General features: G+C 34.0%; 2 protein-coding genes across 9 annotated transcripts in view; one reads left to right on the top strand and one right to left on the bottom strand.

Moving 5' to 3' along the window:
* The window catches only part of LOC141390119 (uncharacterized), a 34,362-nt gene extending 20,256 nt beyond the window's left edge, over nucleotides 1–14,106 (bottom strand). The window contains exons 1-2 of the mRNA XM_073962748.1: nucleotides 13,716–14,106; nucleotides 12,793–13,651 (exon numbers count right to left, since the gene is read on the bottom strand). Coding sequence (XP_073818849.1) covers nucleotides 12,793–13,651; nucleotides 13,716–14,038 — 1,182 coding nt within the window. The 5' untranslated portion in view covers nucleotides 14,039–14,106. The remainder of the gene's footprint in view (nucleotides 1–12,792; nucleotides 13,652–13,715) is intronic.
* The window catches only part of LOC141388902 (uncharacterized), a 66,243-nt gene that overhangs the window by 24,934 nt on the left and 26,032 nt on the right, over nucleotides 1–15,277 (top strand). The gene's annotated exons all lie outside the window — the stretch shown is intronic.

Genomic DNA, 15,277 nt, shown 5'->3' with positions numbered 1-15,277 from the left:
TTTATAGAAGGGAAGGTGAATGTTGGTCGATTATGGATTTAGCCAAATATTTTTGGGTTAATAAAAAATAAAAATAGGTAAAACCTCTTTAAGTTAAACGGTTTTATGTTAAACATACATTGCAATGTTTAAGATAAATGTACTAAAAACCAAAAAATAATAAAATAGATACAGTCGTGGGAATTATAAACATATGCATAGACTAGACTAAAATAAAACCGTGGGGCACGTCAATTGTCTACAATCGTTGATTAAAATGTTTGTTTTCTAATGTTACACTATAATTAGGCAGTTGTTCAACCGACAACGATGGACGTGTGATAAGTAGGGCTAGAATGTGGAAACAAGCTAGCAAGCTCGATTATAAGCGAGTTTTAGGGTTTCATAGTGGTGAGCGAGTAGTACTTTGTCGATTAAAGACAAACTACGAACAGTGAAACGATTCCTCGCCAGCCAGCAGTGTGAATGTCCAACGATAAACTAGTTGAAACATCTCTTTTATTTACATGGAGTGTATAACGATTGGAATTTCCATGAGCAAGCAAATAGTAATTAATTTCCTCACTGTCTACGGGCCAACTGCCTAACGACGAATTTAACGATTCTTCTATCGCACATTAAGTCGATAATTTGCAGACACTGTTTTATTTTAGTCTAGTCTATGCATATGTTTATAATTCCCACGACTGTATCTATTTTATTATTTTTTTGGTTTTTAGTACATTTATCTTAAACATTGCAATGTATGTTTAACATAAAACCGTTTAACTTAAAGAGGTTTTTACCTATTTTTATTTTCTAGTTTTTAGTTTTTATTTCGCATTCTGTTTAATTCATTTAGTGCTTCATTATTGCAAGGTTTCTTGCCCGTTAGTTTATTGCAGTCCAACTCCTCTATACGTAGTCCCTGCAAAGATCTTACTCTACTAAGAGCCACGTAGGCTTGACCTTCTTCAAACAGTTTCGCACCTAAGTATACGACTGCGTGATCCACAGTGCTGCCCTGCATTTTATGTATTGTAGAAGCCCATGATAGTATTAAAGGCAACACACATCTGTGTGTATCGCTCCCGTTGTTTTGTTAACCTGGCTTCATATTCTTCAGGCGTTTCTGACGCCGTCATTTGTGTATATCGCTGACGTTGCTTTTTTAACTTGGCCTCATATTGCGCAGGTGTTTTTGACGCTAATTTTCCCGTCGTTTCTGTAATCGACTATTTCTATCACCTGCACTTTATTTAGCTCGTTTTGCTTTATACTTTTCTTTCGCTTTTTGAAGCCCTCGTTTACGTTGTGTTGCAGTTTCTGTTTTATTTGTGTTTGTATTTTCTATATTTTTTTTACCATTTTGTTCCCACGAGTAATGGACATTTAAACGGTCGACCCCCCCAGAGGTCCAATTAAGGGGCAAGGCTATGTACATGGGCCTGAGTCTTGAGGGGAAAACGCTAACGACATATCATTTTTATCCACCCTAATGCCATACAGTTCTCGGCGCGTTTTAACCTTTCACCTTAACTTGGGTGGTGTACCGCTAACGACGTTTCATTTTTAGCCGCCCTAACGCCACACAGTCCTCAACACGATAAAAAATCTTGACTTGGGTGGTGGATTCAGGCTGAGTAGAGGGGTAATGGGGCTTCCAGATCAGTAATTTGATACCTTTTTACCTCCTGTCTGTGTGTGTGTGTGTGTGTGAGAGAGAGAGAGAGAGAGTGTGTGTGTGTGTGTGAGAGAGAGAGAAGGAGAGAGAGAGTGTGTGTGTGTGTGTGTGTGAGAGAGAGTATTTGGAGAGCGAGGGTTAAATTTAACTGCACAGTGGGTCAAAACAACAAAAAATTACAAGAAATATGATAGGCTAAGCCACCTATATGAACGGATGAGGGGGAGAGAGCCCGAGAATTTGAGAGAGACCCACATTTTTTCGATAATATAATCAAGAATACATACATACATATGTAAGCGTTTAAATATAAGCGAGGCAAAATATGAAACAATGTTGCATATTTTACCTCCTGTATGTGTGAAGCAAAATATGAAACAATGTTGCATATTTTACCTCCTGTATGTGTGAAGCAAAATATGAAACAAAGTTGCAAATTTTACCTCTTGTATGTGTGAAGCAAAATATGAAACAAAGTTGCAAATTTTACCTCCTGTATGTGTGAAGCAAAATATGAAACAAAGTTGCAAATTTTACCTCCTGTATGTGTGAAGCAAAATATGAAACAAAGTTGCATATTTTACCTCCTGTATATGTGCTACAGAGAGCGAGACCGAGATTTGAGGAGAGAACCACATTTACCCTATATATGTGTGGGAGGGAGCCAGACCTTGATTTCAGGAGAGAAACACATTTATCCTGTATATGTGTGGGAGGGAGCCAGACCGAGAAATTGAGAGAGAACCACATTTGATCGCTAATGTAAACAAAATACATTTCAATATATGTCTGTCCGTAAGCATGCCGAATCATGATCGTAATCAAAGTGGATTTTTCCGTCCGTCCGCCAGTCTCTCTGTGAGCATGTTCAATCATGTTCATAACTTAACATATGTATACCCAATTAATTTCACAATATTGTGAAATTATTGATGGTGGTCAGTTGACAAATTTCGTATAAAAAGCAAAAAATCTTAAATAAGATTCACAGTATAAAAGTTAAAGTACAAGTGAAGACATGGCGAGCGGAGATTTAATTACTTTCTTCAATTCCTTCAACATCAAATCAATAATTCCTTTGAAGGATATGGAGGACAACAAGGATTACATCATCACCGGAGCATTCAAGAGCAAAACAAAATATGGGGAGAGAATTGTATTGAGGATAAATGACTCTATTCTTTACTTGCCAACAAGATTTCTTTCACTAGGAGATGAACATGTGAAACAATTAGCTGGTGGAGGATATGCTATCACAAAATCTACCCTGAAAGATTCCAGCGGAGCAGATGTATATAAATTAGAGTTAAAACAATTGGAAATTCCTACATTTTATTATCCACCGTATTAAACAAAAATAAAGAATTTTTATAAAATTTAAAGTTTCTGTGGCTTCTTATTTAAATTTGGGGGGATAGAGGTTTCAGTATGAAAATAGTGCTTTAGTTAGAAAGATGTCTGCGCTTAATAGGGAAGACGAGCGTTTAAAAACCTTCAATGGTTGGCCATTACCGTATCCAGATACAAAGACGATGGCTGCAGTTGGATTTTATTATATTGGTATAGGAGATTTGACCAGATGTTATTTTTGTGAATTAGTTATCCATCAATGGGAAGAAGCTGACTGTCCTGTTGCAGAGCATTTACGAATGTCATACAGCTGCCCGCTAATGAGAAGACTTTATACAAACAATATTCCCATCAATCAAGATATTTTAGATGATATCCTCCCTGAAATTGGTCTAGATGTTTGCGGCACCAGAGAGTTTTAAACAATATTAGTATTATTGTTCACATTCATTGCTTGCACTTCTATGAATAAAATTTGAGAAAAATTAAAACACTCAGATCTTTGTTGTTTTATTTATAATCTTTATTTTATGTTTTGGTTTTTACAATCCATCTTGTATTATATCACGAATATAATACCATTTCTGTTCAATGAAAACAAATATCTTAAATACATTATTAACAGCACATTTATACTTAGAATCTATATGTATTGGACAGTTGGTGAAATAATCTTGACGAGTTCTAAGATTCATATTACTTTCTAAATTAACAATATTAGTTTGAAGATAGTTTTCCAAAAAGCATTTCTTTTCTTTCCCATTTACAAAAACGTATTGATAGTTGTTTAATGGTGAGAGAACATCCTCGATATCATTGTAGCAGATTTCTCCATCGGTCCAGTCTAATCCATTCACATGTGCTTTGGTGTAGTTGATTGTTCTGAGTGCTTCTCCATCAAGCTCCTTTGCACTATAAGGTGGTCGAAACAGAAAATGATTCGGAATAACAGAAGTTCCACACATAAATGATAGCTCCTTCATGAAAATGGTTTTATCATTTCCATGACAATATTGAAAGTCGGCAAATGCGACATCCGATCTTTGGATTAGGTACGACATCTTGGATAAGTTGTATTAGACTGTAGAGAATACTTTTGTTGTTGGTGTATTTTATTTATAAAATCTTGCTCATTTGCAACAAAAATTTTAAGCAAAGATGTCCACAGTTGTATGTATTGAAACGTTGATCTCGTTTATAATTATATGTTGTAGCTGATCCCAAGTAACGTAAAATTTCAGCTGGAGGTTGAAGGTTCCCAAAACTATCGTAATAGTCGATGATGTTATTATTCTTATAATATGCCACCCAATGTGTGCCAGGCCCACTGTCAATATCCAAATTTACGACACCACATTCGATTCGATAAGGCTTTTTAGGTAGTTTATCTCGCATATAAACACCTCTAAAGTGAGGTATGTATTTTTTTCCAAAGGTATTTATATGTGTATCGGCAAGTGGACCTTTGGGTAGCTGTTTTATTAGTTTTTTGGCGTTTCATTTTCATCAACATAAATTCCATAGCCTTTTTTGTATGGTTTGAGATAGAGACCTTTACCCATAGCTATAGCTTCTATGGTTTTGTTGTGTCTGGTTTGCTCTTGCAACTCTTCTTTGGCTTTTTTAGCATTCAAAACTGCATTGGTTATCGCTGAACTGCCCGAAGCTAATGCACCCAATGCTCCCAACCCAGTTAGAATAGGTATGAGAGGAAGAAATCCTCCCCTTTGACTTTTTTCCTCGGAATGTCTTTTGTATTTCTTTCCTTGCTATTTTGATGGCAGCATTAATATCAGTTGGTTTAACGCTTTTAAGGGAATCTGTTGCATTCTTTATAGCATTTTTAAATATTTGTTGACCAAGTATTTGTTTGGGTTTCTTATTACCCATCCCCATTCCAAGCTTTGTCTTTGCCTTCATTATATTAGTTACAAGATATGCGTTTATTTTTTCTCCAATGCTACTATCCTTTGATTTTACTCGTTCCCAAGCTCGTTCAGTTAGTTCACGATCAGCAATATGTCGTTGATCTATATCTTTGTTCTGTGAATAAGCAATATCGTGTTTTCTACAAGCAGCATCCAGTGGATTAACACCTCGATCTCCTCTTTGTATACGTTTTCTTAGCTTTGTACCTGGGCCACAAAATTGATAACCTGGTAGATGAAGTTCGACTGGAAGAGAGTTTATCAACTTATTTACAAGTCCTCCTCCTTTAACGGCTTTCTTTCTAATAAATCGTTTTGCGTTGTAAACAATCATTTTATACTTTTTCACACGTGCTAAACAAAATATATATGTAAATCGATTATATATATTATAAATAGTCATGTGTTCTTATACGAATCATTAGTTGTAAACATGAGATTAGTTGAGCAACAAGCTAAAATTACAGTACGAAATGGGGACTTTATACAAAAGAAAACCCCTCGACATAGTACTTTGTTACCCAATACTATACGAGCATTAATAGTGGGTCCATCAAACTGTGGAAAGACGAATGTTATGCTTAGTTTGATTGAAAGCCCAAATGGATTAAAATTTGAAAATGTTTACATTTATTCAAAATCGCTATATCAACCGACATATGAGTACCTAAAGAAACTGATTTCCTCTGTAAAAGGGATGGGGTTGTTTACATTCACCAATAATGATGATGTTATACAACCAGATGAAATAAAACCAAACTCAATCATGATTTTTGACGATGTAGCGTGTGATAAACAGAACAATATTAAAAACTACTTTAGTATGGGACGACATAAGAATGTTGACTCATTTTACTTATGTCAAACATACACCCGTATCCCAAAGCATTTGTTGCGTGATAATGCCAATATGATAATCATGTTTAAACAAGACGATCTGAATTTAAAACACATATACAACGATCATGTTGGATGTGACATGAGTTTTGATATCTTCAAAGACATGTGTCATGAATGCTGGAAAGAAAAATATGGATTTCTAACTATTTCTAAAGATGATGAAATTCACTCTGGGAGATATCGAAAAGGCTTTCATACATTTATTCAACCATAATATTATTTAAAAGATGTTATACAGTATATTTACATTAGTACACCTGCAACCATGGAGGAAGCAATGTTGAAACGACTTGTAAAGTCCAAAAATGTTTTGAAAAGAAAATTTCAAAGCATTAAAATGGGCGAAGATGCTAAAACTACTGAATTGACAAACACTTTTAAACCATTAACAGAACCCATAAACAAACTACTAAAGCTTTCAACTGAGAATGCAACCAAAATGATTGCACCCAAGAAGGAGAATATGGATTCATTTAGAGAATCTTTTGTCGCGAGTACACCCTTTAAAAAATATAAACCGGAGATTAAGCTTGAGCCAAGTATATTGGAGGGGAAAGAGGATAAAGGAGATTATTCACAAAATGATGATACTTACAACACCTCAAAAGATGACACATTTTATTCAGAAAATGAGGATGATGAAGACGATCCTATTAATCTAACACTCTTAAAGAAAAATAAAAAACTAGATACAGTATATGGACCTCATAAAGATGAAAATGGTGAATGGATGTTTGGAGATAAACCACTGAAAATCAGTAATGAAAAGATTACGATTGGAAATAAAAATTGGGCATTTACACCAGGACTATTTGAACTCTTATTTTATCAAAACCCCAAAAAATATGATCCTACAGAACTCGACATATATAAAACAATCTTGTTGGACTCAAATGCATTTAAAATAAACTATGATCCTAATGGTAGAATCAAGGGGAACAAAGGACAAAAATATAAGCGGATAATTAAAAAGTTAATGGGGGATACTCACAGTGGCAAAGGCTTAATGACACTAAGTCCAAGTAAACCCAACTATATATACTGGGACGATCCCAACGAGTTGGTAGAACGATTAAAGCTGTTGATGGCATCACAACAAGCCGGAAACAATAATCATACTAATGAGATTGTTTCGATTATCGAAGAACTGCGAGAAGGCAACATAATCTATTAAGTAAACTTTAAAGGAAACAATCAACCTATGACTGTTGACAAGTTTGGTCATCATTATAATCCAAAAACCCACTCAATAGAAGTAAGAGAAAATGTTTCGAGAATACTGGGAATTAATATTGACGAAGATAACAACCTTGACGTGCAAAATAAAAAAATTAGGAACGTTGCACCCCCAACAGAAGGAACGGATGCGGTCAACCAAGCATACATACATTCACAAATCAAGCACATACAAGAAGTATTAAACCAAAATATCATTCAGGAGTGTACTCAACTAAGAGAAGAAATATCCCATCTCAAACAATCACATAAGGAAATTTTTAAAGTCTTATCTCAACCCCCATTCAACTCAATTGCTCTAATATATCCCCCAAAACTTGAATAATGGAAAAGCGAGGATTGGTAAACGAACTCCACTCTCAAGCACGAAGAAATTTTAAAAGACGAAGGGTTATTACAAAAGGCATCGATGATCTTTGGCAAGCTGATTTAGTTGAAATGGGCAGCTATTCTAAAGCAAACAAGGGCTACAGATTTATGCTTACTATTATCGACACCTTTTCGAAATTTGCCTGGTGCGAAGCACTTAAAACAAAAACAGCAACGGAAGTATATAGAGCATTTGAAAAAATTTTAAAAGATGGAAGAATTCCAAAGAATTTGCAAACCGATGATGGAAAAGAATTTTTCAACAAGGAATTTAAAAAATTAATGCAGAAACATTCAATAAACCACTACTCTACATATAGTGTCTTGAAAGCCTCAATTGTTGAACGCTTCAATAGAACTCTAAAAGGTATGATGTGGAAGGAGTTTAGCTACAATGGAAATTATCAATGGATTGATATTTATAGAGACCTGGTTGATCAATACAACAAAACTCGTCATCGAACAATAAAAATGGCACCTATTCAAGTAAACTCATCGAATGAGCAGATGTTGTTAAAAACTGTATATAACCACATAAAAATCTTTAAGAGGCAAAATCTTCGTGCTGGTGATCATGTTCGCATCAGCAAATATAAACATCAATTTGAAAAGGGGTATACTCCAAATTGGACTACAGAAATATTCAAAATAAGAGGAATACGATTAACCAACCCTGCTACTTATTTACTAGAAGACTACGAAGGAAATCCCATACATGGATGTTTCTATAAAGAAGAACTTTTATCCACAAAATATCCCAACACATACTTAGTAGAAAAAATATTAAAAACAAAGGGTGATAAAGTCTTTGTTAAATGGCTGGGATTTTCAAACAAGCATAATTCCTGGATAGATAAGACAAATGTATTGTAAACTTAACACATTTAAATAATTTTAATAAAATAAATAAAAACCTTATATAAACATATGTATATTTGATGTTTTACTTATTACTAGAAAGAATCTTACAATGTCAACAACGTTTACTTTGACGGGTAAATCATCAATTTTACACTCAAACTATTCACCTCCTATTGAATTGGGAGAGGGTAGTTATGAGTGTTGTTTAATAGATTTTCAATCCTACAATTCCATTCCAAATGTGGATAATGATAACAATCTCTTCCATATCGGAGACAAAATTATAAAGATACCCATAGGATCATATGAACTACAAGACATTGCTCACTACTTGGAGACACAGTATAGAGCAATCCACATTAACAGATCTATTGAGATTAAAGCCAACAATAATACGCTACAGATAGAGATCTTATCCTCTCATGATCCCATATACTTTGATAAAGAAAAATCCATTGCAAAACTCTTTGGTTTCACCGGAAAAGTTTTGGAACCTGGCAAAAAGCACATTTCAAACCTTCCAGTTAACATTTTAAAGGTCAATGCCATACAAATACATTGCAATATTGTTACCGGCTCATTCATGAATGGGTCGCCTGCTCATATTCTGCACGAATTCGCTCTTGACGTCCCTCCAGGCTATAAATTGGCAGAGAGACCGATGAATCTCATTTATTTGCCGGTGAACGTCAAAGAAATAAGTCATCTGGAGATACTCATATTAGATCAAGAAGGCCGCTTGATAAACTTTAGAGGAGAAGAAATTACGCTACGAATTCATATAAGACCCAGACAGCCATGATTATTTACAATAAATACACCCATAAACAAACACCAAAACACATTCATCATCAAGGCGCCAAACCGTCAAGACCTCCTCTCAGCAAGGAAAATAAAGAATTTTTAAAGCTTATAAAATTAAAAGTCAAACCAAATGTCTGAAATACTCGATATTAATGAGCGCCCACTCTCTGACGAGAATATTGTAAAGAGAGACTACCATAGCTATGTTCCATATATTCAGTCATTTAAAAATAACGATGAAATTCGTATAAGTATACAAAATCAAGATCTTTACATACTACCATCGGAGAGCTATCTATACATTGAAGGAAATTTGAAAAACTCAAAGGGGGGTGTTTCGCAGAATGCTAAACTAAGGAATAACTGTGTTGGTTACATGTTTGATGAAATTCGCTATGAACTAAATGGAATTGAAATTGATCGTACTCGTTATCTGGGTACCACAACAAAAGTTAAAAATTGGATTTCTCTAAGTGAATCTGAAAGCAAGGTTATGAGTAATGCAGGCTGGAATCCAGATGGTGACGTAAATACAAGCTCATTCAATTTTTGTGTTCCCTTAAATCGTCTACTGGGCTTTGCAGAGGACTTTAATAAAGTAATTTGCAACAGTAAACATGACCTGATTCTCTTGAGAAGCGCCAACGATAAAAATGTATGTTATTCAACTACTGAAAACGAAGAAATTCAACTCACCATTACAAACATTGTTTGGAAAGTACAACACATTCATTTGTCAGACTATAGAAAAATTAGTTTCCTGAAAACAATCAAGGATGGAAAAACTTTACCGATAGCTTTCCGCAGCTGGGATTGCTACTTTAATCCAACTTTTGCTGGTGGAAGACAACACAGCTGGAGTGTTAAATTGTCTGCCAATCATGAAAGACCTCGATACGTTGCTTTGATATTTGAAAGAGACAACAAGCTACAACACTGTGAACTTCAAAACATTAAAGTTCACTTGAACTCTGAAACTTATCCATATGATGATTTGAATCTAAAGTTTGGAGAAAATCGTTATGCAGTACTCTATGACATGTATGCCAAGTTTCAACAATCGTATTATATGAGGGAACCACAACCACTTCTCACATATGCAAGTTTTAAAGACAACCCAATTGCTGTTATTGATATCAGTAATCAAAACGAAACTGTGAAGAATGGACCCATCGATTTAAAAATTCAATTTGAAACCAATACACCAATTCCTCAAAATACCTCAGCATATTGCTTAATTATCCATGATCGTCTGGTGGAGTATGTTCCATTGACTGGAATCGTTCGAAAAATAGTATAAGTTCTTTGCATACTTACCTTTATATAATGTAAACTCAATAATGAAATAAAACACATTGTTTTGTAATTTCAATTATAAAAAGTATTGTTTTATTTTTTTTTTTCAAAAAACGTTATAAATGTATGTAGTTTGTAATAGTACATAGATAATTAGTAAAAATAATGGTTTTTATGTGTAAAGTTAGTATTATTAATAATATATTGTTAATTAGTAAAACATTGTTAAAAAAGATTAATACAAATACCATGTGTAATTTCTAAAAAGTAACATGAAAATAATGCTGAAATTTTAATGATAATATGTTGAAATACTAGCAGTAAGGCAATTAATAACCAATATTTATACATTAGATTTTATTCCTTAATTTATTTTATTCCTTAATTTAATATATTTACATTTTAATCAATGTCCATTGGGACAGGTGAATCTAAATTATCCGTGTTTAAATCCTCATTTATATTGTTTAGTTTATAGTGGCCCCAAGCATATGTACTTATACCATCTTCTCGAATAAATCTTTTATCGTCTTGATGGCTTAGAGATATTTTTGTAATTTTGTCTGTGGTTATAGTATGCTGTCTTGACCTAAATGTATACATTGTGTCATACAAAACCTTTTTATCATATAAGCATTCTCTATATGTATCTATTGTATATTTTTTTATTACGGATTTTTTAACACCCTTAGATTTCTTCACATCGTCGCTATCAACTACTTTGATAGCATAGACTTTAGGACGAAGACCTACAAACTCAATCATGGTTTTTCCGTTATTTTCATCCTTCATCATACCCAATTTCTTTTTATTAATGAGAGGAATACCATACTTATTGTTGGGTGAGAAGTCTGATGTGTCAAACCTTTCCTCTATTTCTTTCAAAGTCAATACCCTATATAGATTAAGTCCTTTAAATGTTATGATGAAAGAGTCCGTGTCCATATAATTTAAAATAAAGGCGTCGCCAAATTTTGCTTTCAGAAAGTCATAAAGGAAAGCATACATTAACAGCTTTGATATTTCTAGCACGCAAAAGCCTAAATATAATGGTTTATCATATTTTACTTTTACGTTTTGCATCTGGATAGCTACCATATTTTCAGAAAATATAGAAAGACTATGGAAATTGGGTTTAGCAATTAGCTTGCTAGCTACATTTCTTTTCTTCTTGTTATTCTTGTCCTCCCACTCTGTTACAATTTTAACAGTTTTCCTCTTGTCTATATTTTCCATAGTCTTACCGTATACCGAGTTATTCAGCAATTTGAAAAAATCTTTTTCAAATGCATTTTTAGCATTTTCTCGATGCATATTATTCTTTAATATATAGGGAGCTAACCAGGCACGTTGTGTAAATGACAAAACTCTATGTACTTTCTTAAGAATCAGTCAATGTTGCAAACATTGTTTTAAAGCAGAATAATGAATTGTGTACGATTTTTTGTCTGTCAAGTCCGCAATTAACTTTTTAGTTTTAGACCCCCCAACACATTTGTTTTCGGGACAAAAGGGTAAGTCATTATGTTTGTCATGAAGATGCTGAGGGTAATCGAGATCAACCTCTAATATGTAGCCAGTTATATTATCATCTGGAATTAATTGTATCACATTAGGATCATTAAATATTTCCAAGTCCTCTTCCCACTTGAAATTTTTTTCTGGGAGAGGTTTTGTCATTGCTGTTCCATATAAATTATTAACGTCCAAATAATATATGTTTACTTCTGGCTTGCTTTTATCATAATTGGGGACATCTTCATTATTGGCTACGGAATGTCTATTGGAGCACTGGGTTAGTCCACCTCTAATAGCATTTTTACAGAAATTGTACATATTTATATCTGTAAAAAGCTCAAGCTCAACCTTGGTGCAGAGAAGCATTGCATCCCAAGATAGAGATGGAGCTGTGAAATATTGACAAGGATCTAATTTGTGAATATTCATACAGACATCTCGAAAATTTTCAAAGACGTCTGTTAGTAAGAGGACATCTGTTTTCAGGTACAACTCCATATAATCTTGCAAAGTCTGACAACGAAAATGTGACCAAACTTGTTTTGCATGGTTGTAGTCCTCTACTGAACATTCAGAATCTGTCATTTTATTGTAAAATTCTTCTATGGGTGGTAGTTGGGTATCTTTTAGTTTTTCAAATGATGAAAGATAATCATAAGGAAAAACACCTTTCCTTGTCAAGAGCGTAAAATCTTTCTCCTTAGGGAAATATGATTTCACCGCATGAAAATCGTCTTTAGGCAGATTCTTTGCCAATTTGTCTAAACTTGTAGGCATGAATCTAAAACTGTCCAGGAAACGTAGTTCAAGTCTGTTTTGTCTCTTCTTTTTCTTCTTGTCTTTTTCACACTGTCTTTCCTCCCCTACATCTTCTTCCTCTGAATCCTCTCCCTCATCACTCCATTCTTCTTCATCCTCTTCTCCTACAACAACACTACTATTGGAGCTAGTAGTGTTATTCGACTCATCATCTTTCATATTAATGAAATAAGACATGGATATATAAAGTTCCTTATTTTGAGGAATTACTTTTATATCTCCACCAAAATTAGATAATTCTTTAATAAAAAGGTGACAGTCATAAGATGAGAAGTTATGGAAAAAAATTGGTATGAATTTAGGTATTTGATACTGCAGATTACAACGATTATGTGCAGGCCCGCGATATTTACCAGTTAGGTGGCAATGATCACGAACTCTATCACCACCTAACGGTTCATCGCATATGTGGCATCTGACACTTGTTTTAAATTGTGATTCTTCTTCGGGTGTTAATGTAATCATGGGTTTAACTTTTGACAAATAGTTATTATAATAAAACTTGCAATCATTAATTAAATTTTCTAAGAAAACCTTTGGCGCGTCAGGGCCAGTATAAGTAAAGAACTTATCTAAACTAGAGTCAAAACTACATTTTATATTATAACTAAAAGCACATGGTACGTGCTCTTTTACTTGCTCTGTTTTTCCGATGTTATTGGGTTCCTGCTCCTTATGTTTCAATACGCTCTCAGCATCAGCATATATACTAATGCCCACCATCAGCATCTTTTTGTAGTTTCCAAATTTGAGTATCGCGTCCTTCTTTGTCTTGGGCATGCTGCAAACTACACCTCCACATTGCTTTTTGTGAATATCGAGGTCCTTCTCCTTATGAAAATGTTGAACGCAGCCGTTGCAAATATATGCTGTCTCTTTATGATTTGTTAGCTGTGATCTCAAAAGGCTGAAATAAATACACAATTATTAGTATATAATTTATTTAGCATTATTAAATGTTGATATATTACCGTGACATGTTCTTAATCCATATGTAATGGAATTTATCCCCATCGTTGAGTAAAATCAGGTTAACATGATGTCTCTTTTCCTCTTTTGTAAGGTAGTATGGACCTTCAATGGAATATCGCTCATATCCGTAAACATTTATGCTGATTTCGGGGTTGGCTTTTTCAAATTGTTTTACATCCTTTAGAGCCAATGGAAAACTTAAACCCATAAAGTTTAATGATATTCCTGAATCGAGACGGATGACATCCTGCTTGACATCGACTTTATATGTAGATGGTCTATTGACATTCATTGTTCTCGGGAAACTTAGTGCCGCTACCATACACCATTTAAAGCAATATTCATCATTGTTTTTTATGTTTATGCATGCGCCTTTTGTTCTCAATGATGCTGGCGTTTGGATGTATTGTGACCCACGAGTTAAATTGACTTTGTTAATATTGATGTCAATTTTTAAAAGTTTTTCCAAGGCCCATCCAGAACCTCTTTCTTGAAACTCGTCTGATTTGTCGACAAGTTCATTCTCTTGGTTGGTAAAGATTTCATCTAGATCATCACCTAGGGACAGGATTACAGTCTTTGATATGTGATTAAACACTTGTTCTGTTTCTATCGACTCAGTAGATTTTGACTGATTCTCTTTTACAGCGGTGGGCTTCACATATTGTCCCTGCAGCTCCATATTGACTTTGATACAATTTTTTTCAATCAACTCAAATTTTAAACATTTTATTATTGAGTCTTTAGCGTCTCTTAGAAAATCACGGGGTAATATTATGTCTTTAGTGTTTTCAATTTCATAACAAGTAATGTTCTGATTGAATGCACTTTTTATAATTTTTATATTTTTTTCCAAATTTTTTCTAACAACACTGCGATGATTCTCACTTCGAATATGAGATATCATATTCTTCACTGTAACGTTGCACTCTTCACATAGCTTATCGGCCCGATTAATTTTGTCTATTTTAGGTGCATTCATCTGCGATACAGTTGGTTGTTCTTGTTGATTTGGTTTCTGATTAGATGTTACAGTTTGTTGTTGTTGAGAAAGAGTTAAAGCTTGTTGTTGTTGAATTTGTGAGATTTGATTAGATGCAATAGTTGGTTGTTGTTGGGTACCAGTACAAACTTGTTGATGTTGTTGAAGTTCTGAGCTTTGAATAAATGATTCAGTTGGTTGTTGTTGTTGGATAACACTTAAAGCTTGATGTTGATTAATTAATTGTATATTTGTTTCACTTGATTGGGCATGTTTTGTCAGTTGGTGAAATTTTAGTTGATAACAATTACTAAACAGTTGACCACAATTTTTACAATGCATTTTTACGTGTTTTAAAAACTCGCGTTTAACATTGAAAGAATTTCCACAATAATTACAAATATGGGGAGCCATTTTTTTAAAAGAAATTAGAATTTTGGAATGCGATGTTGAATAATCCGTGACTTGTTAAGTACTGATGACGTTCTCAACAAATCCCATCAATATATAATTATTTGGATGAATCAAAGTATTGATTGTATTCCAGAATCAAAATCCGCCCTCAACCATACCCCTCCA

Source organism: Musca autumnalis, unplaced genomic scaffold (genome assembly GCF_047663935.1).
Source record: "Musca autumnalis isolate F117 unplaced genomic scaffold, ASM4766393v1 scaffold_1, whole genome shotgun sequence".
Classification (NCBI taxonomy): Eukaryota; Metazoa; Arthropoda; class Insecta; order Diptera; family Muscidae; genus Musca; species Musca autumnalis.
This window is presented reverse-complemented; position numbering and strand designations above follow the sequence as displayed.